Source organism: Tarenaya hassleriana, unplaced genomic scaffold, assembly GCF_000463585.1.
Source record: "Tarenaya hassleriana unplaced genomic scaffold, ASM46358v1 Cleome5, whole genome shotgun sequence".
NCBI lineage: Eukaryota > Viridiplantae > Streptophyta > Magnoliopsida > Brassicales > Cleomaceae > Tarenaya > Tarenaya hassleriana.
The window spans coordinates 1,666,729-1,688,374 of NW_010967707.1; the positions used below are offsets into that span (position 1 = coordinate 1,666,729).

Here is a 21,646-nt window from a genome sequence, read left to right on the forward strand (position 1 = left end):
TCCAAAAAAAAAAAAAAAAAAAAAAGACGAGACAGAGGAGAGAGACGTTGGAATATTAGAATGGGAAAACGAGGACGTTTCACCGACCACCACCACTTGGGGATTCTCTAAAACGTGACTTCCTTTATAACAAGACGAATCAAAAACAATTTTATTTTTGTAAGAATATAATAATTTCATATATATATATATATATTAATTAGCTGATTATGAATATAATATAGTAATATTAACAAGTCGATATAGCCTGGATGACAGCTACAATGTGGGGAGCAACAGTTCGTTTTCCGAAAGAATAAACAAATGCCTAACGAGTTTTCTGTTTGAAATGTGAAAATGGATGATTGAGAGAAGGTGTAATGTTTTCTATGATATTTGGCTGGCAATATTATGTAAATATCTTAAATTGTTCTATTGTATATTTCCAAGAGTTAGATAGAGTTTATATTGCTTTATATATATATATATATATAGATTCTGAGATTTTTCTGGGGTTTAATTGTATATATTAAATCCACATTTGTTCTTTTGGACATTAGTCTCATTGATGGGTTCAACATCATCAGTCTTATTTCTTCCTCTTCCGTCTGTCCAATGATTTATAATCTATCTAGATTTAGGATACAATGTTTATAAAGATATATATATATATATATATATATATATATATAATAATAAAAAGCTTAATTAATAGCATAGTTTATGCGGGATGAGATGAAATGAAATGATTGCGTCGCATTAATCATGAGCTAAATGTGATTGGAGTTTGAACTTGTCCTCAAATGCCAACTCTTATTCACACATTCCAACACTGCAGACAAATATATACATATATACATGTTCGTATTACTTGTATTATTGGTTACATCATTTCAAGATTAATATAATAAAAACTATTTTAAATATTCATATTTTTAACACAGTGTCAAGTATTATGTTCGACCGACGCTCACGAGACATCCAAAACGAGGCCGAAACCGGAAGCATTGAACAAATACGGAGGACATCTTAACCGAGCTTGAAACATGCGAACCAAAGTCGAATAGATGAAAATATTGTTCACACACCGTGTACCAAACCGGTTGAATAAAATACCGATATAAACCGAACCAATGTTGATACGCATTATTCGTTTTGTGGAAAACATTTGGTTTATGGAATAGTGTGAGATAACTCGGGTTTTGATTTCACATGTTTTATTACAGATACTATAAGTTCGTTTATTTGTTAATAAAAGTAATAAAAAAAAAGAAGCAAGGATTATTGTGTGGTTTTACAAGTAAAAGGAGACATGAAGACGAGGGTTCAAACAAAGACACAAGATGTAATATACAAGCGACGCACCAGAATTTCTTCTAGTACATGTCTTGCAGCATGTTCTCCAAATCCCATGTCGCTATCTTCCCATCAATTCCTGCAATAATTACAATAATTTACCAAAAAAAAAAAAACAAAGGCAAATCCCCAACATGAACATGAGTAGGAGGAGTCTTTGGATCTAAAAGGGGACCTGCAGTTAATATAATTCCAAAAAGTTTCGCTGACCTGAAGTGCTGAATCGCGTTACTTTAGGCGTCCCGGCTTTACTAAGCGGCATTATGCAACTGCAGGAGTTTCAAGAAAATGATTTCCAGGGACGATATTTGTTAGGTATGGTTTTTTGAGAATGGTTTTGAGATTTGGGTAAAGCAAAAGAGTTGCAAACTATGACCAGAGCTGGAAAGTTGCTTGAGGGCTAAGTTACTCACTTTATGCAGTTGTCGTGAACGCCTCCACGTGACTTTGAAGATTCACTACCATCGTTTCCCGTTGCAGACTTTGATTGACCATAAAATTTCCCGAATGCCTCAGTTAACTGAAAACAAGACGAAGTGGTAAAAACACATGGAGCTTACCCTGTGGGATTACTTGATTTCGAGTAAACTACATGGGGGAGGAAATTAATTATCATGGACTCGTATTACTGACAAAAAAAAACCCCGAAGATGGGAAAGGCAAAATCATACCTGTGAACTGTAACTAGAACCTGAAGATGGCACCTTTTTCTCACCAAGGTATCTGACAAAGCTCCTATAGATCAACATGAGAAGCTCGTTAGTGCACACAATTTTAGGAAACAAACTAAGACGACTAAGAGAACCAAAAAACACGAAATCTCTGAAGCATAACCATATTTAAGAGGACACGAAGCAGATATTTCGAGGAATTACACACCAAATTCCTGTCTCATCGGCAGCAAACACCATCGGATTGCTGTCGTATCCAACTCCTATCACCATTTTCTCAGAAATAAAGAGGACCTAAACCGGCAGATTCAAATCATGTCAGTTCAGGACAGAATACACGGTAGAAGGCCAGGTTCTCAAAATATTAACAAGAGTGGATGCTGACCCACATCACGAAGAGGCAAATCTCGGAATGCAACATTTTGGGCTAAAGGAGAAGGACCCACATCATCAACAAAGTAAATCATTGAGTTATGACCTGTACCATGTAAAAAAAACAGAGAGGAAAGAGAGTGAACAAGCAATATTATGAACAAAAATGAGGCTCCACTAAACTTTGGCTTCAGTCAAGCACAACAGATAAGCATCTCAAGTATAAAGGATATTCTGACCTACATAAGCTAAGGTATTCCCACTTGGAGACCATTTCACTCCAAATGCCCACGAGTATGAGAGATCAAGCTGAAGAATTTGCTGTTTCAACGTAGATAAAAACAGAAAATGTCCCCTAACATTAGGGGGAAAAAGGACCAGGAGCTGTTGTGGCATAAGCGTAGTATAAAACTGTACTCAGAAATTTAAGCTAGTGAAAATGTCAAACCTCTCCAAATTTAGATTCTGCTGTTGTACTAGGTTTTGCGTCCCTGTATCAATTCATTTAGGAAGACAAATCAGTAACTGCCTACATCTAGATGAAACAGAAAAAGCTAAAAGTTCAAGTGATGAGCATACTTTGTGTCGACTCCCTTAATGAAGGTTGAAAATACCCGGCATTTTCCATCTGTAGATGTTGTTGCAAGAAGAATCTAAGAACCAAAGCAAAATAGACAATAAGACAACACAAAATACGAACAACATATTCGCAGCTAAAGGTAAGAACATTAATCAGTTTGCTTGGAATGATATGAACAAACACTATTAAGCTCTTCACACTGGCCAGCATGGAGCACTTGATCTAGACAATGCATACATAGCAGCATGGTGTGTGTGAAAACAATTTGGTTACATGAAGAAGATAAGGTTGTGTAAACTGCACGCACATTGTTAGGATGCCACGCAACACTTGTGACTGAAGAGTCGTGCCTTTTCCGAATAAGTTTACTCACCCACCTGAGAACCATATAGCCATGTAATGTCAGGCAACCAGAGCATGAGCAGAGCAGATCACCATGGACATTTCTACTAGCATAAAACTAGATAATATTAAACAGTGAAAATTTTACATTGAACCCACCATTCCAGACATTGCCAACACCTCTATGTAAACTAAACAAAAATTCATGCAACTCAAGATAAGCATCTGCAATTGGTGTAAACAACATGCCAAATAGAAAACAATGCAAGTTTATGGGTACCAGAAATCTTTTCACAACAAACTTGCCACTTGGCGGAGGGCCCAAAACATTATACAATTCTGATTGACCTAATATACTCTCACCAAGTAAAGAGGACAAACCAATATGTCAATGAAAAACTGCAGCTATCAATAAGAAATAATGGGGAGGAGCTGAGGATTATGGACAAATTACCAGTTATTCTCCTGCTCATAATAGCATATGCAAACAGTTTTAGCACCGCTTCCGACAGCAAACTTGTTCTCTAAGGATATCAAAGCAAAAGATGGGAACGTGGATTAATATAAGAATTACTCTGGTAACAAAATAGAAATGCATTGCACAATAGCTAGAGAGAAGTAAAGCAGCCTATAAAGTATGGATCTGATACATTTACCTTTGGGACTCCATTGGACACATAGTGCGGCACGATTTAGTCTAAGGATAACGAGGGTTGGTACCCATTCAGATCCTTCCTGGCTCCAGACGTACCTTCAAGAACATTGACAGCTCAGCAAAAAATATATATAAAGGTAGAGACAAGCACGAAAGAAAACAGATCACTTGAACACATAGAATAACAGTAATCAAATTACATGGCTGCCTAGACATTTCTCAATGCAGCTATTTCAGGAGTTACAACTTACGAATTCCTGTCATGGGAAACAGTAACAATTTTGTTGGACTTTGAGCTCCAGTCTATTCCAGAAACAATTTGGTCATGCTGCAACAATATAAAGAGTATGCATGAATTTGTTGTAAGGAAACTTTTGGTTGTAACTCAGATACTTTTGCAGCATTAGATGATACTAAAAAACGAAGGAAGTGGCCATGGCTTTCAAACAGAGTCAAAAGGTTTCACCTTTTGAAGAACATGTACCCTCTCCCACTGGTCTTGTGATGATCTATAGATATGAACTTCGTTATTGTTTGGACAGAGGGCGACCACTACATGGAAAATGACACAAATGTCATAGCACATAAAAGATTACACACTTTTCAGGATCAAAACATCTACAGGCTATCGTGGCCTTAAAAAAATCAAATTGGATGCCATTGGAAGAATTGGGTTGTTATAGTCTTGAGTTGACAAAGAAAAAGCATGTACACTATATGTAAAAAGACATTGCCAAATCTGCTGTCTTTTGCTTTGCAGTAAGACAACTTCATCAGATCGCTCGCACACAATACTGGATAACTGCTTCTTATATACCAGTTTTACGAGTAAGATCTGGGAAACCGAAACTCTTAGCACAAGTAACCAAAAACCAACCTGCACCATATTTCGTAAAATCTGCTACCATAGTATTAAATTTTTCAAGGTGAATATCCCATATCCAAAGATTTCCTACCAAAAATGGCTTCCCAAGAAAATTACGCTTAAAGAAAGCCAATGCATTTGCAGTTCACTTACCAATCGAGCATCGAATCGTTATACCTTGACCCCAGTTTCGTTGTTCACAAACTATAGATTAGTACAAAAGCGTTCTACAGAACACATCGTTGCATGTCAATATAAACAAAAATGGGAGAGAAATCCTTCGCCACCTAGGCGAAATTTTCATCCTCGCAAGAAAAGAATAAACAACACAACAAAGATACACAGTTCTTCCCAGTTTCGAATCATGATTACCAAGGTAACCTCACAGAGCACTACAGTTTTCCCCTTTTCACTCGATTTCATTGACCTAAAGGCCATAAGTGAAAAGCAAAAACAAGAGGATCAAAACCAAATCGACAACATCTCAACAGAGACAAAATCAGAAAAAACCTTACTGGAGTGATCGGGACTCCAAGCATGACAAGTGATTGATTCAGCGAATCGATGAACACCAACGACGGCCATAATCGTCGTCTCCTTTTGCCCAAGGAGTTCGCGAACCACGATGGATCTCCGATCGATAACTCAAAAGCACCGGCGATCGGCGCCGTGCTGGAATCTGATCGGCGGTGGAGGGAGCAATACCGCAGAATCTCCGATGAGATCCGAAACTCCGACACTCGCAAACGTGAAGAGTATAGCGAGAGGGTGTCTTCAGCGTAAAGGACGAGAGTTAAATGGTCAATTTTAATAATCTCACTTTCCCTTTACTTCGAGACAAAAAAGGAAAAAATATGAGGACGCATTGTAAAAATAGGATATATATATATATATATATATATATAATCAAAGTAAATTACAAAATTTTGAATAATATTAATAGTGCAATGATTGGAATTCTTGTAATTTTATAAATATTATGGTCCAACTACAAAAAGCATTAGAAAAATTACAAAAACAAAAAAAAAACAAAAATACCAAATCAGACAAGACAACCACTAATCCAAGAAACTACAAATTACATTCACAGATAAAAAAAAAACTACAGTTTCTTTTTTTTTTTGTAAGCCAATAAGAAACTCGTTTTGGCAACACTCTGCTCTTGGGATGAGATGAAATTTGGACTCATATTCTAATCTTCCCTATGGAAAATCACAGATTAATATATTAATCTGAAAATTTATGATTCTCTATCCAATCTATACATATACCCGATTTGTAATGCCAGACTTTTTTTTATATATATAAATTAAAAATCATAATATTATCAGAGAACAATATGTAAAATAGCAAAATTTGCCATGATCTTCTTATAACGAGTCATTAATGCCAAAAGACAGGAACCTGAAAATTGTTGCGACTTACATTCACAACAAGAGAAGCATCAGTGTTTCCGACCAAACATCACAAAACAGAAAGAAAAAAAAACACGTGTATATACTTATTCATGAAACCGAGAGAGATCAAATACTTGACTGAAGAGAATCACAGGAAAAGCCATATATGTATGTTACCTTCTTCTCCTCATTGTAGCTTTCCTTGAACCTGTGGAGCAGAAGAAGATGCACTATACAATGACTTGAGTTGCTGACCGATCAATCTACTGTTCTGAACCGCCGCCGATTGAAGCTCTAAATTCTCTGACCACCACTGTTCCAACCCGTGAGCTTCTAGAAACTTCTGCTTCCCTTTCGACGCCACGAAAAGCTTAGCTCCAGCCATGGAGGAGTTGTTAACGGTCGCTGGCCTTTTATTCTCCTTGTCCCCTTCTTTACTCTCGTTTTCTCCTCCACCGTCTTTTTCGGTGTAATAGCAGCAGATATAGTCGCTGTCATTTACGTATAGATGGGGAACCCATTTCTTCTTCGAGTCTGCAGAAGCTTTCTCTTCGTAGAAACTCGGTACCCAGCTTCTGAACCCGGAAATATGATTAGAACTGCTGGCTCCTTCATTGACATTTTCTGTCAAAGGTTCATTCTTTGGTGGAAGCATTGACTTGAGTCTTTTCCACGCGATTCCAGCCCTTTCACCAATGTTTCTTAGGCTCATAGCAAGAGATATAGACGGTGGATTGAACAAATGAGCATCTACGAATAACCCTTCTTTAGCCAGAGCTTTACCGACCTGTAGAGCGAAACCGGCTCCCAGTGAGTGACCTGCTATACAGACATTACTGCTTCCATACCTCTGTGCAATCAATCTTAGTGCTTCTAGAGCAGCCTTAAACCTGACAGAACCTTTAAGGCTTTCCCAAGTTAGAAACCGGAGGTCATCTTCTATGTCACGCCTCATCGTTGGACTCTTTAGCAATGTTCCTCGTAGTGCCAGCACGGCTCTTGGTACGCCAGTGGGTCTGATGAGAACCAAGTCAGCCATTGCAGCTGCTCGGTCCCATTCAAGTACTGCGCCGAATATGGAGCCGTCTCTCTCATCGATCAGGGTTTGTGATAGCTTGAACTTGAAGGGTATCCACCATTTCGGAGCGAGAGCATTATTATGCTCATTTCTGTTTTCTTGTCTATCAAGTTCGAGTAGGTATGCTGCTTGAATAAAGCAGGCCATCACAGTTCTCTTGTAGTTGGGATCCTTCCTGCGTATGGAAAAATCAATGGACGCTTAGAAGTTATATAACCTCTACAGATCCAAGAAGTATATATATATATATATAACCATATTCATCAATAAGAAAGAAAGAGAAACTGGAAAGAGTATATATATAACCATATATATACTACACAAAGTTTAGCATGTTCCTGCAGTCATGCCAGCAACCTACCATTTCAACTTATCAGATCCAATATCATGGAAAATCCAACAGCAACTGCCATGAAGAAACAATCAAGAAGCAGGAACAAGACAGAGAGAAAACAGACGATTACCATCTGAAATTAAAACAGAGGCAGTGCAACGAATTGTAACGCAATACATTTAGCTGACCATTCAATTCGATAACCTTCAGTATGCCAGTGGATAAAGTGATTTCATACTAGAACAACATCCAGATCCCCAGGTTACCAATAAGGGCAGATTTTAGTAAGCATTAACTGAGAAGAACCTGATCCATGCAATGAAAACGAAAGAAAACCAAAAGATAGAGAAGCTTTTCGCTACCGCTAGCTTCTGATCCATCAGATCTGATGGACAGAACAGAGAGTTTTCCAGTTCTCATTCTAGGTTTCGAAGTTGATATTTCGGTACCAAGATATTCAAAGACGGAGAAACCCAGAACAAACTTTGTTCAGATTTCTGCGGAAACCCTACAAAGAGATTCCATCCATGAAAGCGAGACAAGATCGTGAGAGTAGGAAAAAGATTCGTCAAGTTGAAGAACAGGGTACTTACCAACTAGAGTTGATCAGGTCTCTCCAGTTCGGGGAAGCTACATTTCGGGGTCCCGAAACGTTAAACGCGTACGGATGATGGGTTTCTTCTTCTCTCACCGCCACCGTCTCCGGCGTCGCTGCCCCCATATCTTCCGCCGCGGCCGCCATTACCGCCACCGTCTCTGCTTCTGTGATATCTTCCATAACCCCACGCTTCGCCATCAACAAATTCTCCCCTTCTTCTTCTTCGAGACAGAAATGGAGGATTTCTTCGTGGGTATTTGAATTTGATCGGGTAGAATCGGATTCGGTTTCCGAAGGCGGAGAATTTCAAGTTCGATTTTCTACTAATTATTTTGGAGTAAACTAATGATTTGAAACGCCTGAGGATTTGCAGATCTTACCAACGGTCATCTCCTTTTTGTTGTCGGCTCTGTACGCATTTCCCTATATACCCTTAGCTTTTCCAGGCCGTGTGGACCTTAATCCAGGGGTATAAATGGAAAACTTTATAATCATAAGCGCTGCACAGCTTTCAGTCAAACGCGTTAGTAATTTCCCATAATCGAATTAACATGCATAATCTGCTCTTCGTTTCTGCTTCATTAAGTTTCAGTTCACATAATAAAATAATTTCCATAAATTTACACTATTTATATGCCAATATATACTCGATTATATTTATAATCCATAAGATAAGAGAAAAAATATATTCATGCGCATAAAAATGACAAAAAAAGTAAATGTAGATCAAAATAAATGTTACAACATTCATATTTATTTTCAACGTATCGATGCAATTCAGGCCCATCGTAAGAGACCCTTTTCTCAACAAAAGAAAAAACAATCTTTAACATTTCTCCGGCGCCGGAGTGCTCTCCCGGAACTCGTCTCCGGCGGTGGAGACATTGTTTTGATCGGAAAGATTTCGGACATAAGACCACTTTTCTTGAAACAAGAAGAAGAAGGCAAAGCAAGAGACTTGGACAGTGAAAAGGATTGTCCAGAGCTTCACGCTCGTCGACGTCTTCGTACTGTAAGCATACAAGCCTGTGTATATGTTCAATATTCCCAAAAGACTCGTTGATGTTCCTAAGATCCAATGTGCCATGAACCATGGGCTTCTTGCCTTGTGGCCTCTGCATGGACAGAACCCAACAAAACGATGTTTGCATGTTTGGAAATACATGATCAAAGCAAATATATGAGATCAACAGACATAGAATGACAACCTCGGAGGAGGTCGAAGGAAACCCAGAAGAGCTTGAAACCAGACGACGATGTATAATCCAATTCCGATCCTCTGATGGTAATTGTCGAAGGAATTGTTGAAGTTTCTTATTGACATGACTGCTCCTACTGTCACCAGTATCAGTGCAGACATCTGTACGTATCATCTCGAACATTGTTTTATGATCCATTTAATCTCACAAACCATCACACACACACACACATATATATATATATATGTATATAATCTATAGAAAGGCATGCCTGAGAAGTGACATGAAGATAGAAGAGCCTTCGACAGCGGTCTTTGTTGGGCATTCTGATAGAGAGTATACCAATTGGCATCAACAATCCCATCGAAGCCCACAGCAAGAATCCATGCACTTTGACCTCGTACAAAATCTTCCAACTTATCAGCTTCTGTATGCATTTATAGCACGTAATTAACAAGAATACAAGTTTAGGGTTTCTTTTTTCTTTGACAAAGAAGAACTGGCGATTACTTTTGTGTGATCCACAGAAAAAGCACGAATTTTTTCTGGTCTTTTTTGGCATTTCCCTCTGAACAATTGCGAGAAGGGTACATTAGTGGAAGAAGAACAAACCTCAGAAGAAGGGTGGATGCCGTTTGCGTCAATGGCTAAGCTTCTTGTGCTTTCATGGGACGAGCATGGCGGCAGAAGAAGCAAAAGGAAAGCGAGGAGGTGATGAAGAAACTCCATTGTTTCATATGGACAAAGAAATCTGTGAACGCAGAAAGATTTCCCTTTCTTCTCTTTGTTTTTCAAGAAAATTTCCAGAATTAATACCCACTTACCAAGAAAAAGAGAGAGAGAGAGAGAGAGAGGGAAGAAAAGGATGTCACAGTGTTGTTTTAGAGTCTGAAGAGAATGTGATAAAGGTGGCAACTTTTTTGTATTATAATAAGATTTTTGTGCATGGAAATTGATGGTTTTAGGTGTTTTGATTTTGGAGATTAGGAAATGGAGGATGGTCATTCATTTGTCAGCTAAGTGGAGGATGGACATTCATTCATTTGTCAGCTAAGTGGAGGATGTATGTATATATCATTGAGTATGTATGTATGTATGTATGTATGTATGTATGTATGTATGTGAAAAAAGGTGTATCAGTATGTGTATATGCTGGTGTTTTGATGATGTGTATGTATATATGTTTTATTAACATGAGTCTTACAAAAAAAGAAGTAGTGATTTCATTGAACTTTCAAGTGGAAGAATGTCAGAATGTGAGAGAGAAGAGTGGAACAAAGTTGGATTTGGCAGTGGGCATTTTGGACCAACACATGAGAGCTGAAAGGTATTTTCCTTCTTTAAATTCAAAAAGTGCTATCTTCAACATTGGAATCAAACAATGCCCACACATTATCATCTCTTGCTAAGAGTCATAATAATATATACACACACATATATATATATATATATATAAACATGTGAAATTTCTGACAACTTCATCCAACATGGAAAACCATTGAGAAACAATCTAGAAGCCAAACAAGAACCAAAATCCCTTACCAAGAAAAGAGACAGGACGGGGCCACTGCTCCCAGCACTCAAGAACCAGCTTGTCATGTTTCACATGTTCTTACTACAGTTGCATAGATGCCTCTCATCATATTTCCTTTGCAATCATCTGATCCTTTTACATTGTTACATTAAGTTGGTTCATCACAAATTAAAACTTCTTGAATATTGATTATAATAAGACAGAGATTAGACATGACAGACGCATCCACAAAATAAGGCATAACACTCTTTAACTCTCTCCAATGACCCAATAGTCACAGATGTTGGTAGAGACAAGACCAAATTGAAGAACATAACACAGCCTGACCAGAAAGACCAACTTATACATGCAGTTTCAGTTACAGTTGCTAAGGCACAATGCAAATCACCGCAGTTGGGAGAACCAAAGTATTGCCCCGGTCTTATCCTTGCTTGGCATAGACCGAATTCTCGTATTTGCCATCCCACCTGTCATTTCGGATCGATCAGAAACTACACATCTATTGTAATGTATGTTTTCTGTCCAAGAGAATTCATATAAAATCTCAAACCTGGATTCTTCTGTTTCAGGGATGTGAAGTTCAAGATCATCCCCAAAGGGTTTGAACACCAAGTCGACCTTCTCATCATCAACTTCTTCAAGGGTCGACGGATTCCACTGTAGTTATAACGGTAGATTTAACCGAAACAAACACAGTAAAACCATCAGAGAATAATCTTTTCAACTCTCAGATCTTTCTATGTTCATTTTCCACTCGGGTTTAACTCGGTTATTTACATAACTCTGTTGTGACTAAAGCAGCGATAGCTCTCAATGTTCCGAGGACTCTTACTTTTGAAACATTAAATGTATCATAGAAGCAATTTCATACCTTTGGGGAATTATCCTTTTCAATGGTCAGAGCTCTAATTCCCTGCGGGAATACACGAGTGAAAATGTCTCTCAGGATATCATTTGCACATGACAAAACCATGGGGGCACTAAATTGTTACCTCATAGACATCAGGGGAAACGGTGGTCCTCAAGATATTCATGGTGAGTCGGAATTCCTTCTTGAGGCATTCAGCCAGTGTTTGTTTTCTACCTTCACGGATCTGAACACATGCAGCAAACTTTTGAGTTCCTTTTGATCTATCATTGTAAAATGAAAAGGATAACTGCAGTTCAGATTCTGAGCTACGAGGGCAAACACCAAGAACCGTTATACAAATATGGATGAACATAAAGGGATATAATCTAACAGAAACAAATTACCGATCGTAAGGTTATCTTTAATCCTGTGGGGGATGACCGCTTCAGCCCCTTCAGAACTGGACTTATCCATCCATTTCCTTCTTTACTTGCTTCAGCTTCCTGTAAAACCAACATAAATGTTTGACCCTGTAAAACACACAAGTGAATGAGGAAGCTCATTTTCAGACAAAAGTGGAGGCCTTACAAATGCTTGTATGATTTCCTTCACGCTGTCTTTCGAGAAGCACCGATCAATTATTGACTGCCTGCAGAATGGTCAATCCAGGTTAAAATTTTCCCTTTGTTAATTCACAAATGATTAACGATGTTGGCAAAGATGAAAGAAGAAAAAGGCAGGAGAGACAAGGAAAAAAGGGCAAATATTACTTGTTTAGAATGCTGTCTTCATCGAGATGGACTTTCTCAGAGAACTCTTCAATAGCAGATAAGACTACATCTGGATCATCAGAGTTTAAACTCACGAGTCGGACCTCCAAATCCACCAATTTCTGACATTAACAAAGGATATGAAAGATGATGCTTCCATATGTTTTCTAATATAGACATTGATTCAAGAATTCAGCCACAATCTGCCTCAGGATGATTCACAAATTGGAATCAGAAACACAGCCAGGAGATTATTGAATATAAGAGATTATATTCCGCTGGATTGCGAGCCAAGGGCAAACATTATCAAGAATGGCATAACATAAGAGAAGCTGAAAACTCACTTCGGAAGGTACAAAGTGTGTTGCCATGCCAGCAGCAACAAGTTCTTTGCCATTCAGCCTTGCTCCGGTTAAAGCTAAGAAATCTCCTACAGATGTTTATGAACTGTGATGAGAAAATCAAGAAAGAACTAGATGCAAAGAAATCACAAAAAACCCAAATTGGTAACATCAGCCAATGCCTTGTTTGAATCAACCATTTGTTTGGCGGTTTAAGGATTACCAAGATGACCAGGAAGACGTGAATGAATGTATGAGAAGCCACAGTCAGTGTGGAACCCAATGCTTGATTCTGGAGTTGCAAAAACCTATGTCGAGGCATTTTAAACTTGTGAATCTTTCTGAATACGTCGTTAAAAAATAAGGTGACACATTGACCCAACCAAACTCACAGTCTTTTCAGTGACGACTGAGAATTTCATCGGGACCATCAAGGATGCACCTCCTCCCATTGAAATTCCATTAACAAGAGAAACCTGTACACGATATTCAGTCAACTACTAGGCACAGAGACACTTCCACATGAAACTTGAACAAAACTAGAAGCCACCTGGGTTTTCTTGTATGTGTGAATATGATAGCAAAGCCAGTACATGCGGTAAACAACCTCGAGACAAGCATCCTCTGTCAAGACAACATATTGGTTAAGTAATTTCGATTTGGTGATTCTAGGTATGGCAATTCCCTAGCTCTATTCATTCTAAAATATGAAAGAAGTATTACTTGAATTCCGCCCATCATAGAACATCCTTAGATCACCACCAGCAGAGAAAGCTCTCCCAGCACCCTGCTCAAATAAAAAAAGGTTAGATAAAACAGTTCAGTATCTTCCCAAATTCCGGAATCCAACCATCAGTTTTCATGTGATATATATTAACCTTGATCAGTATAAGCTTTGTTCCGTCTTTCTCCCACTTCTCGAGATATTCTGCAAGTTTGGACACCTGAGTAAAGTTCTCCATTAGGCTCTTTAGTGTCCTCCAGGGTAAAAGTTCATATAACGATCAAAACTCAAGCAAATTTCAGTACCACTTCCGGAGAGATGACATTCAACTGACGAGGACGGTTGAGAGTTAACAATCTCACATCGCCTTTTCCCTCTCCAAGGACAACCTATAAATTGGACAATGCTGCTGCTCTAATGACAAGAGTGGAAGGAACTACAGAGATCAAACTAAGAGGTTAAACATCAGAAATAACCGGCTCATCGGTGTTTCGGCCTTCTTGAGCCATCCTCAGGTTTCTCAGATCTCAAAATTCTACAGAGCTGATCAACAAAAAAGTACACGAATCTCAGAAATGGAGCCAGTTCAAACTGTAAACTACGTAACGTAACCATAACATAGATAACGAACACAACATATTAAAATTTAAAACTTTAAACAATCAAATTTGGCTCGATTAAAGGACATAGAGCAAGAAATCCCACCATATCCCCCTCCTAAATCCAAGAACAAGAAGAAGACCACCGATGCGACGAACGAAGCCTATTATAGACATTGAAATGAAATAGAAAGCAGAAGAAGCAAAGAAAGATATCAAATTTGAGAGAGAAAAACCCAACCTTGAAGAAGAGGATCCGTTTCTCAACAACCCCGCTACATACATCTATATCTATATATGTATATGTATAGATGAGGAGTGGATTGGACTTGGAGTGGTAGGTGAAGCCGTAGTCAAGCATTGTTTGTTGGCTGAATTACAGTAACAGGGAGAAATTCCGAGCAAATCACCCTCATATGATCCTAATTTGACATTATATTGCGCCAATCGGCAATCTTGCTCTGCGAGGCCCATTCTTTTCATTTTTCTTTTTGAGAAAGAAGGCAATACCGAAGTCATATAAACAAACGAACCCAAGCCCACATAATATTTTGTTAGCCCAGCGGCGATTAAAGCTGCAAAGGTGAAAGCTTCCAACTTCAAAGCTAAAGCTCCCTCTTTGAATGAAGAAGACAAGGGTTCTGCTAAAACCCTTTCTCCGTAGCAGTTGCAGTAGCAAAGTTAGGATCTTCTCCTCCCTCAGGAGCCCTAACCCTGATTCGAATTCCGAGGTGGCTTCTTCTTTGTCTCGCATGTCTTCATTTTTATGTATCTGTAATATGTGAGAATGTGTATTCGCATGTTTATGTAACTGATGTATACCTTATTTTGTTACTGATGGTAATGAAAACAGGTGACGATGGACCCTTCGGAGCGTTACTGTTATGATCCGGTGCTGCGTTGGAACCCTCAGGTCGAAGAGTACTTCGCCAAAGCATATGGAAGTGACCACTTTGCTCGCATTTCAAAGGCTCTCTCGTAATTCCCACAATCTTGAGGACCATTCTTTCATATCTTGAAGAAAATCTTTCGTTCTTTGTGCAGATTAAATCTTTCGGGCTGAGCTTCTTCATTCAGATGAATTTGAAAATTTGCCATTCGTGATAGAAATTGAATACATATCAGGCTAACACATGAACGTTGAGATTATTGATGGTTATTGAGATCTAGCTTTCCTGTTGGTCTCTATCTTTTTTGGCTGAAGAAACTAAATTCTATGGAAGTCACTTTCTTCTCATTATAATATATTCTTCACCAGCTAATGATGAGAGAGTGGCATTTCTGGTTGTAATTCATTCAAAGATGTATTTTCCATTCCATATCAGGTGTCCATCCCGCTACTCCTGCATTCGTGTGAACACACTTAGAACGACAAGTGACGCAGTTATTGAGAAGCTTAGCAAAATCTTGGATGAATCCGAGGAAGGCAAAAGATTGGCAAAAGCTGATGGAAGTAGTGCCATCTCCAAGTGTCAGATTCCTGGATTGGAATATGTTGTTTTTGTCAAGGGGTCAGGCCCTCATCTAATTGATTATGGCTGTGATATTGGAAAACCTCCAAAGGAGGTAATAGTGAGCAGGAAGTGCGCTGAAGCAGTTCTTAGAGGTGCTCAGGTAAGCATGATCCAGTCTGAAGTTCTTATTTTCGTAAGAAAGGTGTTGCTTTTGTTTATGTCTCGAAACTTGCAAGAACGTAATGTCTAAATATGGGACATTGAGATGCTCTCAAAATCTACTTGCTAGACTTTATATTCATGTTACTCTCTTTAAGTTTATTTCTTGTTACTGTATCATTTGAGAGGAGTATAGAACATACCTAGGTTTGCCTTTCTTCGATTTCTTGTTGTATAGCTTTGGTGCAATCTTGTCACAACTGGAAAAATGTATTGATTCATCTCAAATTCTTATCGTTTTTACTGTTAGTTAGCTGCACATTTGTGTTATCTTTATTGAAAACAAGCATATGCTTCTGCTTATTGTTAGCAGTAAATCGTATGATGTTGGTTCTTTTTTTAATCTGGATCATTGGTGATACTGTGAATAAAGTTATGCCACTCTAATGCTCTCATATGTCCTCCTGTTAGGTGTATGTTCCAGGTGTAATGGCCTGCAGCGCCCATGTAGAGAAAGGAGATGCAGTTGCCGTTTCTGTTGCTATTGAACAACCGTGTGATAATGGTGGATGGAGCATTAATATGACTCGAGGGACAACTCTTCAGGGTCTGCAGACAGGCAAGAACCGAAATTTTACATTGTCGTTTTGTTTGATCACAAATAAAAGATGATGAAAATATCTTAAGGTTTGATCTTTAACTCTTTGGTACCATGAAAACTGACAAGGAGTTGGTATTATGAGTTAGATAACGTTGACTAGGTTGGAGTCCGTTTATGATTGTTTAGATTTGGATTGGTTATCCAACTCACAAATCCCGTGAGATCTTTATTCATTTAAGGAGTTGACGTGAGTCATAGTGTCATTGTAGATCCTTACTATTGTGAACGCAATGGACTCTATATTGGCCAAGGAACAGCTATGTTGTCAAGGGCCGGGATATTTCGGGTCTTGGAAGGAATTGCAGTAGATATGAACAACAGGGTGTTCAGATTGCCTTCCCTTTATAGTAAGTTTCTTCTTTTGCCTAGAAGTTTTTACTTTCTACTTGAGGGTTCACGAATCACAATTTCTGGCCCTCAACATCTTCGTTTGGTTTCCTAGATGTCCTCGAGGGGGAGGTGTTTCTTCAAAACCTGCCAAGCATTGTTGCTGCTCATGCCCTTGGTATGTGAATTTCCTTTATCTTTTTTCCCCATTTCATGTTACGAGGTTGAAAAGTTCTATTTTAACATTTTGTTTTTGATTCAGATCCCCAAAGAGGGGAGAGAATATTAGATATGTGTGCAGCACCTGGAGGAAAAACTACAGCAATTGCTGTACTTATGAAGGATGATGGGGAGATAGTAGCAGCAGATAGATCTCATAACAAGGTACATCATTTTTTGTGATTGATTACATGCCTGCAGTCTTTCTGTGGTTTCTATGTCGTAAGCAATGTTTGTTAAGATAGAGAATATCTATTGGTACCAATCAAGTAAGAGATTACCTGCTCTGAATGCATTAGTTCGTCTGTGTTTTATTATTAATTAGGTGCTGGACATCCAGAAACTGTCTGCCGAGCTGGGTCTAAGCTGCATTACTACCTTTAAACTGGATGCTCTAAAGTCTGTTCGCCGTTCTAACAAACTTGACGATACAACAACAGCAAATAGTGGGAACCACGGTGGCTCCATGACCCCTCAAAGTTCTGAATTACTGGGATCATCAAATGGAACAATGCCATCTGATGCTTCTATAGGATCTGAAGCTGACAAATCATTGGAGGAAAATGGTAATTTATACATTTTCTTTCACAAAGAAATTCATTTTTTTTATTTGTTCTTCTACCATTACAATATGCATTATTTCTTTCTTGTACGAAAGTCATTAGATCACAGAACTTTCCTTTACTTAAATAAAGGCCCATGATATGGAATTAACTGTTTTTTACCATATAAGCTGAAGCGTGGTTTGTCCATCGTCCCCTGTATTTTAGTCAGAAATGAAAAGCCAAACAAAGGACCTTATGTTAGCAAGGCTGACATCAGGAAGGAGATGCGAAGGATGAAAAATGGACCAGGAAGGAACCAAAGCCAGGGTGGAAGAGTTGGAAAATCTGAAGGTTTCTCTCCTAATAGCTTTGATAGGGTTCTTTTAGATGCACCTTGCTCTGCTCTTGGCCTGAGACCTCGTCTTTTTGCTGGCGAGGTAATTTTTCCAATTCCAATGGCTTGTCTTACCTTTTCCGTGTTCTTTTTTCTTCTACTTTGATTTTCTTTCCGCTATCCATGGTTTAAGCATTTGTATGCATCCGAAACAGTAATATAATTAGCTGAATCTGTTTTCCAAGACATCCTTATGTTGTTGCAAACAGCATTTCAAAGTTGTATTCTTAACTGTGTCTGGACTGTGATTTCTTTTGAAATCAATCCTCCATTGTTAATTTTTTGCAGGAGACTGTTGAATCTTTAAGGAACCATGGAAAGTACCAGAGGAAAATGTTTGACCAGGCTGTTCAACTAGTTCGCCCTGGTGGAATTCTCGTATACTCAACGTAAGTGTGCATATCTTACCCTTTGGTAATTGCTTATGCATGTTTCTTATAATCTAGATGCATGTGATGAACTGCACATCAAACCGACTTTCCATGTTTTGGTTTTGATAGATGCACTATTAACCCGAGCGAGAATGAGGCAGTGGTTCGCTATGCTTTGGATACATATAAATTTCTTTCCTTGGCACCACAGGTTCTGATCTAAATACCTTCTTCTTGGCTTCAGTTTGAGCCACATGGAAATCTCCATTTGAGCTGTTTGAGATTTTAGCTGAGAAGTGCGTTAAAAAAAACTCAGTTCTTGTGTTCTCTGTGGCCGTTACAGCATCCGAGGATTGGAGGACCTGGTCTTGTTGGTCGGTGTGAATTCTCTGATGGATATGTCGAGTGAGTACACCCTCATGCATTTATAAATGTCTGATAAACATGTATGTATGTACATACTTCTGTTTCTCACTGTTAACTATGGAAATCACTTCTCCATGGTTTGATGATACCCATCCTGAAAATGAAAAAAACCCAGAACTCTTGTCTATCCACTGGATCCCCTCCCCCCCAAAAGAATGAATGGTGTGAAAACCTGATGTTTAAGTTATTCGACAATCAAAAAACCAGAAGCCGAGGCCTTTGTTTCCAACGATCAACGTGATATTCTCCTTCGAAATGATTATGATTGCTTTGTTGATTTCGGCGTGCAAGTGTATCATATCATATGATTGAGCCAAACAATCTCAGTGCCTTAAGATTATCCTAACTGACTTGATATTTTGCAGGGAATGGTTAAGGCCCGGGGAAGAAGAACTAGTTCAGAAATTCGACCCCTCTGCTGAACTAGATACCATCGGCTTCTTTATAGCTAAGTTCAGCGTCGGCTCAAAGGATTAGGGTTCCAATGATGATTGTATGCATCTTCCAGTCCTTGGGAGGATTGATTTGAGTACACTGAACAGAAGTGATTGGTTACATGGCCATGGATATGATGGAGTTTCAGGAAACCGCAGTGGCAGACAGGTTGGAGATTCATCAAGCTCATGTTGTAATGCAACAAGCTTTTTAAATGCTTGTTGTTTTTAGATTAAGATGGTATTTCTATTTCAGAAAAAAAAATCTTTATTTGTAGAGGATAAAGCCAACAAGGAAAGAAAGAAACTCACAGAAACATTACAAGTACAGAGGCAGTTTTATTTCCTCAAAACACACAAACCCTCAAGACAAGTAAGAAGGCATATTCAAAGCCAAAACACACATTTTTCAGACAAACATGCCCTCAGTTCAAGAAAGGTAGACGGAACTTCTCAATAACCTCCTTCCACGAAGGTCGGCTGCTGATGTCATCCCACCACGCGCTCACGTGCTTCCTGTCCTTGATCATATACGCCTTCCCGATCGGACCAACGAGGTAGTCTGTGAACGGGAGGTGGGCCAGGTCGGCCAAGCTGATGAAGTCGCCGGCCAAGTACTTGTTCTGGGAGAGGTGGGCCTCGTAGACGTCGAGGACCTGAGCGAGCTTCTCCTCGCTCTCCTTGATCAGCTTCTCGTCCGGGGTGAAACCCATCACGGGGGCGAGCATTACGTGCATGGTGAGGTTCAACAATGGCGGATGGTAGTTCACGGCCTCCACGTCAAGCCATTGCTCCACTTGTCCTCTCTCTTCCAGTGTCTTCCCCAGGAGTTCAGGTCCCTGTGACCTGTACTTCTCCGCTACGTACCTCATGACCGCACGCGACTCTGCACAATAGCCCAAGTTCTTCTTACAGTGAGAATCAAATCTCATATATTGATCTTGATTGTGCATATATGTAACTGCCCGTGTATGTATATGTGTATGTGATCATCATCATCATCATCAGTGGGGGAAGGAGGAGAAGAATACCGAAGATTTTGTAGTCACCATCGAAGACAACGGGAACTTGACCAAAAGGCTGAACAAAAACAACGGAGAAGGTCAAAATCAAAGATCGATTAGAAGGGAATCGAGAAGGAAGACGAAGGGGATTGAAACCTGAAGCTCGAGATAAGGAGGCTGCTTGTGCTCTTCAGTGGGGAGATCGACGTGAACTGTCTCGAAGGGCACTCCCTTCTCCACGAGCGTCACCAGAACTCGCTTCGGAGAAGCAAAGAGCGGTCCGTACACCTTCAACACCATTTTCGCTCTGCTCTCTCTCTCTCTCTCTCGCTCTTCTTCTTCGTCTCTAACGCAGAGGAGATGAGTGAGTGAGTGAATTGCTGTCTCAGGACGCGTTTTTATAGAGAGGACGTTGCGTTAGCGTTTAAGTGGCGTCTTGTAGCGTTGCGTTTGTATTTAAGTGGCGACTTCTTGTTGGACCGGCGGTGTCTTTTCTCTGATTGGAAAATATGGTTATTTTATTTAATTGGCCACTCGTATATATTTTATTATACACTTGCAATATCAATTACGCTGTTTAATTTATATTTAATTGGAAGAATTAAAAAGAACTAATGATTAAATTTATTTGACTAATTGAACTCGTATTACTTTTTTTGTCATTTGTTGCTTTAAACCCTTCTTTTTTCTCTCTAGAATTATAATTAATATTTTGTAAAGGGTAATCTCATAGAGATAATCACAATTGACGATAATTGATTGATAATATAAAAAGGATGAATGATGGATTAAGTTAGTCAAGTTTGGCTAGCAGGGGAACTTAATTAATAAAAAAAATTGTGAGGAAATTAGCCCACATGGGCCAATTCGTTTTTGGTAGGTGGCCTCTCCATAATTTTAATTAAAAAAAAATACTCTAACATAAGTCTTATAGTGTTACAAAAAAAGTATGATTAGAAATTAGATAGTAAATACAAAATAAATTAAGAGAAAAAAAACTTATAAACATATTTTTTAAATCTTGATTTTGATACAAAAATCCTATTTGTATCTATAGGAAAATTTGCATTATCATAGTTTTGAAGGGCACATGTATAGACTTCTGAATTTTCATTACAATTGCTTTTTAGTGTACAAAGTCTTCAAGAAGAAATTTCAACATACAGCGAAGTCATTTGTCTTCAAGAAGAAATTTCAATATACAGTGAGGTCATCTACTAGAGTTATAATATTATTATACTCATAATAGGATATATTACGGTAAAAGTTAAAGTTCAGATAAATGAGGGGATGTAGCTCAGATGGTAGAGCGCTCGCTTAGCATGCGAGAGGTACGGGGATCGATACCCCGCATCTCCATTATTCTCTTTTCATTTTTTAATTGTCTTTTGGGAAAACGTGCTTCATT

General features: G+C 38.8%; 6 protein-coding genes and 1 non-coding gene across 8 annotated transcripts; 2 read left to right on the plus strand and 5 right to left on the minus strand.

Moving 5' to 3' along the window:
• Positions 1-1,165: 1,165 nt before the first annotated feature.
• On the minus strand, positions 1,166-5,616 carry LOC104826236 (actin-related protein 2/3 complex subunit 1A). The gene is made up of 15 exons (XM_010558843.2): positions 5,336-5,616; positions 4,422-4,507; positions 4,207-4,283; positions 3,957-4,051; positions 3,755-3,824; positions 3,266-3,335; positions 2,958-3,031; positions 2,827-2,869; positions 2,618-2,699; positions 2,396-2,484; positions 2,215-2,300; positions 2,007-2,070; positions 1,749-1,855; positions 1,546-1,604; positions 1,166-1,414 (listed from the first exon to the last, which is right to left on the minus strand). The coding sequence occupies exons 1-15, from the start codon at positions 5,403-5,405 to the stop codon at positions 1,356-1,358; spliced, it is 1,131 nt and encodes a 376-aa protein (XP_010557145.1). The 5' UTR covers positions 5,406-5,616; the 3' UTR covers positions 1,166-1,355.
• Positions 5,617-6,160: 544 nt separating this feature from the next.
• Positions 6,161-8,581, minus strand: LOC104826237 (GDSL esterase/lipase At4g10955). The gene is made up of 2 exons (XM_010558844.1): positions 8,223-8,581; positions 6,161-7,470 (listed from the first exon to the last, which is right to left on the minus strand). Exons 1-2 carry the CDS (start codon positions 8,423-8,425, stop codon positions 6,405-6,407), a joined length of 1,269 nt encoding a protein of 422 aa, XP_010557146.1. The 5' UTR covers positions 8,426-8,581; the 3' UTR covers positions 6,161-6,404.
• A 344-nt stretch (positions 8,582-8,925) lies between these two features.
• On the minus strand, positions 8,926-10,440 carry LOC104826238 (cytochrome b561 domain-containing protein At2g30890). Its single transcript, XM_010558845.2, has 4 exons — positions 10,039-10,440; positions 9,698-9,853; positions 9,436-9,587; positions 8,926-9,342 (listed from the first exon to the last, which is right to left on the minus strand). Exons 1-4 carry the CDS (start codon positions 10,429-10,431, stop codon positions 9,054-9,056), a joined length of 990 nt encoding a protein of 329 aa, XP_010557147.1. The 5' UTR covers positions 10,432-10,440; the 3' UTR covers positions 8,926-9,053.
• Positions 10,441-11,117: 677 nt separating this feature from the next.
• Positions 11,118-14,598, minus strand: LOC104826239 (3-hydroxyisobutyryl-CoA hydrolase-like protein 5). Of its 2 annotated transcripts, XM_010558846.1 has the most exons (17): positions 14,486-14,598; positions 14,351-14,408; positions 14,122-14,188; positions 13,951-14,034; positions 13,800-13,865; positions 13,645-13,708; positions 13,472-13,545; positions 13,314-13,397; positions 13,145-13,229; positions 12,925-13,010; positions 12,581-12,702; positions 12,399-12,459; positions 12,215-12,313; positions 11,953-12,054; positions 11,832-11,873; positions 11,511-11,617; positions 11,118-11,427 (listed from the first exon to the last, which is right to left on the minus strand). In XM_010558846.1, the coding sequence occupies exons 3-17, from the start codon at positions 14,152-14,154 to the stop codon at positions 11,382-11,384; spliced, it is 1,155 nt and encodes a 384-aa protein (XP_010557148.1). In that variant the 5' UTR covers positions 14,155-14,188; positions 14,351-14,408; positions 14,486-14,598; the 3' UTR covers positions 11,118-11,381. The 2 variants fall into 2 exon arrangements, with proteins under 2 accessions (XP_010557148.1, XP_010557149.1); XM_010558847.1 differs by lacking the exon at positions 14,351-14,408 and having other exon boundaries at positions 14,486-14,584.
• Positions 14,599-14,709: 111 nt separating this feature from the next.
• Positions 14,710-19,564, plus strand: LOC104826242 (putative methyltransferase NSUN6). The gene is made up of 13 exons (XM_010558849.1): positions 14,710-14,975; positions 15,098-15,222; positions 15,570-15,858; positions 16,329-16,476; positions 16,728-16,865; positions 16,961-17,023; positions 17,108-17,229; positions 17,390-17,630; positions 17,835-18,046; positions 18,292-18,392; positions 18,504-18,585; positions 18,718-18,779; positions 19,166-19,564. The coding sequence occupies exons 1-13, from the start codon at positions 14,868-14,870 to the stop codon at positions 19,275-19,277; spliced, it is 1,803 nt and encodes a 600-aa protein (XP_010557151.1). The 5' UTR covers positions 14,710-14,867; the 3' UTR covers positions 19,278-19,564.
• LOC104826241 (glutathione S-transferase F9-like) lies at positions 19,530-20,619 on the minus strand. Its single transcript, XM_010558848.2, has 3 exons — positions 20,395-20,619; positions 20,266-20,314; positions 19,530-20,120 (listed from the first exon to the last, which is right to left on the minus strand). The coding sequence occupies exons 1-3, from the start codon at positions 20,536-20,538 to the stop codon at positions 19,660-19,662; spliced, it is 654 nt and encodes a 217-aa protein (XP_010557150.1). The 5' UTR covers positions 20,539-20,619; the 3' UTR covers positions 19,530-19,659.
• A 905-nt stretch (positions 20,620-21,524) lies between these two features.
• Positions 21,525-21,597, plus strand: TRNAA-AGC. Its single transcript has one exon. It is a non-coding gene; the product is annotated as a tRNA-Ala (tRNA).
• Positions 21,598-21,646: the final 49 nt, after the last annotated feature.